Raw genomic sequence first — 3,555 nt, 5'->3', positions numbered from 1 at the left:
GGAAACGGACCCAACCTCACGAGCACTAATACTCTGAGTCGGCCACTCGCGGTCTACAGATTCGTGTTCTTCATAAGCTAAGCCTGACCCGTAGCTTCTAATCCAGCCTGGTCAAACAACAGCGGCGGCGCATCCCTTTCCCGCTATTTTAAAACTGGGTCCGGTCTCTCCCATGCCTTTGATATAACAGAACTTGCGGCGGCTGGCTGTGCCTACAGTCTGACCGCGCGGAGCAATAGCTGGCGTCTGTTACTCACCGCATCGGCCCCCTCCGGGTAACTAGGTGCTCCGCCATTCTGGTGTCCTCCTTCGTCCCGCTGTTGGAGGATGTCCTCCAAGCCTTCTTGGCCTCCGCCGCGCGATTGCTCGCGCTCTGCCATCACTTCGCTGTTACTGGCGACCGATATGCCAGCAACGTCAAATCGCCTTATCTACTTTACTATTGAGCTGGGTCCCGAATACAAAGTAAATCACTATTTAAACAATTCAAAATCCCCAACAGACGACGTTCTGACTTGCGCTTGCTTGCACGGTTGACTGGCGAACTAGCGTTGTCTGGATTCAGCGCTTTGTTCCCAGCTAATCTTTGTAACGCACTACCGTATCAGTCACTGTCCTCTGGCCAATTCCGGTCTGCTCCTCCCGCGCCGCACTTGCCGTACTACACTACAGGACGAGCACTTAATCAACATGCAGTGTGCTTATGCCGTAATATTTGTCGTTAGACTTTAAGGCTTGAGGGATACCCAGAGAATCGCATGACGACCTTACTTGTGTGGTGACCGTACTGAAAAAGCGCAGAATTGGAAAAAAATGAGGTGCACATGGTTACGGCAAGAGGCACTGAGCATGTAATTGCTAGGAGAATTCAGGTAAGGTATGCATTAAGCAAGGGTAGAAGAGGTAACAGCAAGGATCTGCCGCATGTCCCTGGCTTTTATTAGAGAGATATCCCTTTTGTCGATACTATGCGGCACATAATAATATCTTGTACCGCTCCCATACTTACTAAATCGCCAACCATAGACTATAATCCGGCACTCGTCTCTCATGTCTACCGTCCACCAACTACAAAGCTATTCATTGTAGTCCCGATTTCAGTTCAAGTCCGGCACTGGTTTGTCAACTACTGTCCAACATACAAAGTATAGTCGATTATTTAAGCAGCCTCTCGCACAAATGTGTCCGGTCGTACTTCGCGAATAGAGAATCCGTACATCTCGTCCCAAAAGTCAGGAGCGAATTTTGCCGCGCAGATGCGCGCGTGCGATTCGCAAAATGCGCCTGTACAAATGTATATAAAATTTCTTGGCGGATGAGGACCAGGTGCGCCAGCGCGTTGCGTGGTGAGCATGTTGGCCATAGCCGCACGCTGGACTATTGCGTGGATGCTTTGCAGTAAATAAAAGCACCGAAAGCCAACGTCGTAGCTTGCAACTCTGGGCTCTTGAAACTGCCGCGGAAGATGAACCGCTGGCGAAGAGGCACATGTGTGCAAGGCATAAGGCGCCTGCTTTCGGTAGCGCAGCGCATAATGCACATTGTTCCTACTAAACTCAAGTTACACTCTTACGAAATAAGTAATAAGAAGCGCAGAATTAGGTAAAGATAAGAATCGCGAAAGCCGTTCAGAACCTTGCAAGTAAAATGGATGCCGGTGAGGGCTTGGAACAGCTTTTCGCAGCGCATTCGGCCGTGCCTGCGTTAGCCGTGTTGCAGCAACTACGGAAGGACTTGAGCCAGCAGCAAGCTCAAAAGCTGCTGATAAACCACCGGGATTATCTTCAGATGGGAACATGTAGTTTTGGTCGGCACGGTCGAGCAGCGTATGCATTGCGCACAGGTACCGAGGTGCAGCGTCTCTTTGACATGGCCAAAATATCTGGTACGCGGTGGCTGGCTTGCCGACCGCGAAATGAAGGGGGGGTCGCATCTCACCATTCAACTAAGCATGCATGTACTCGGTTGAATGCTCGGTAGCGTGCGAGTTTACCCCTATCAGGATGTTTGTTTGCATATCCCTCCACGCGAGAGGGCTTGGACCTATGCTGATGTTCGTTCCAAGAAGTGAACTGAGGACTGATGCTATGGTGAAAGGTATGCACGTAAATTCGCCCATGCACCAAATGCCCTGTAACTCGCTTACGCTAATCTCACATTCCAATATGCCACTGCACTTTCCTCTCCAGCCTGGCCACATTCTCTTCCTCGCAAACGTACTTGGGCACCTTACAATCCAACACCATACGTGCTTTGGAAACCCGGGCAGCTGCTTCACAAGGACCCCCCTATTTTCGCAGCAGGAAAGAATGGATGGATGGATATTCCCACTAGGCGCTGCAAGTACAGGCGCCCTATTACAAGCTTCAAAGAGCTTCAACGAGTTCGTACGGTTCAGACGAACCCGGAAGCTCATGAACCTCTTCAGCCAGGCAAGAAGAAAATATAGAAAGGAACACAAGTAAACGTTTAAGCGACTGCACAAGCAAAGGTATGGCCTTAAAGCATTGAAAGGCCTAGCTCAATTCCAATGCGCGCCGTAACGCATTTCTGCGGCACTTTCCAAAGCTTCTGTAACGAAGCGTGATCTTGTCCAAAGCGTGCTTTGCTCATATACAGTGGCGTATCCCGCATTGTTCCTACAGCGCCACAAGTAAAAGGCATGTCTACAGAGCAATACATGTGCCCGCCCAGAAGGTAAAGGGCATTTTACAACAGGCAGCCGACCTCACCCCAAGCGAGCTAGGTCAATTGCTACAAGGCATTTGCAGAAGGACCTGTACCTACCCTCCTGAAGAACAAAGACCGGCCGGCCTTTGACAACCGCGGTTCTCAAAGGCGTTTCTGAAACTGAATCAGTCCGTCATAGGTAACAAAACCACACGCTATGCGTATGTAGGCTTGGCCAACAGAGGAATTGTCTTATTGTGTAGTGGATGTGATTGAGGGTGCTGCACCCTATGTTGTGATGAAATTTTGATAAAATGTACGAGTACGGTGAATCGAATGAGGTGCGATTACCGATGAAGCTACTTGTACTCGTGCAAAAACTTCACATTACCAATACATGCCGAAAGGCCGATTTGTTCTCCTGGAATGCCTGGAATGTGTCTGGGTAATTCTGGGACATGCTGTGAAGATCCTGATCTTTGTTGAGCTATGGCGAGGTCCCCGTGCACGTGAGAGTCATGGAACGGGGACCCCAAAACGAACGGCGCAAGGCCTCACACGGGGAACGTAAACCCTCCCCGTCAAAATCGCAACAATTTGCATTTTTGTTTGGTACTTTTTCAGCAGCTCCAAAACGTTCTGATGCTGTAAAAGCTGCAAGCTTATTAGGTGTAATGATGAACGAAGGTTCAAAACGTACTCCCCGAACCGTTCCTTCTCTGTAATCCATACCCCGGTGCTGTCCTCCACTATAAAGAAATGTTATTCAAGTATACTGGGCCGTAGTTGTGCTGTCATGTATAGCGGTATCAACAATTACTTGCCCGTAGCCCAGAAGCCATCGAAAACAAAATTTGCCCTTATGAAGACCAGAAATAGTAGCGT

General features: G+C 49.4%; 2 protein-coding genes across 2 annotated transcripts in view; both read right to left on the bottom strand.

The window, feature by feature from the left end:
• Positions 1 to 594, bottom strand: part of VOLCADRAFT_104159 (uncharacterized protein) — a gene marked incomplete at its 3' end in the record, with an annotated part of 5,248 nt that extends 4,654 nt beyond the window's left edge. The window contains exon 1 of the mRNA XM_002948943.1: positions 258 to 594. Coding sequence (XP_002948989.1) covers positions 258 to 380 — 123 coding nt within the window. The 5' untranslated portion in view covers positions 381 to 594. The remainder of the gene's footprint in view (positions 1 to 257) is intronic.
• A 2,458-nt stretch (positions 595 to 3,052) lies between these two features.
• The window catches only part of VOLCADRAFT_89417 (uncharacterized protein), a gene marked incomplete at both ends in the record, with an annotated part of 1,313 nt that continues 810 nt past the window's right edge, over positions 3,053 to 3,555 (bottom strand). The window contains one exon of the mRNA XM_002948942.1: positions 3,053 to 3,157. Within this exon, the coding sequence (XP_002948988.1) occupies positions 3,053 to 3,157 (105 nt within the window). The remainder of the gene's footprint in view (positions 3,158 to 3,555) is intronic.

The sequence above is a fragment of the Volvox carteri genome (assembly GCF_000143455.1).
Source record: "Volvox carteri f. nagariensis unplaced genomic scaffold VOLCAscaffold_12, whole genome shotgun sequence".
NCBI lineage: Eukaryota > Viridiplantae > Chlorophyta > Chlorophyceae > Chlamydomonadales > Volvocaceae > Volvox > Volvox carteri.
This window is presented reverse-complemented; position numbering and strand designations above follow the sequence as displayed.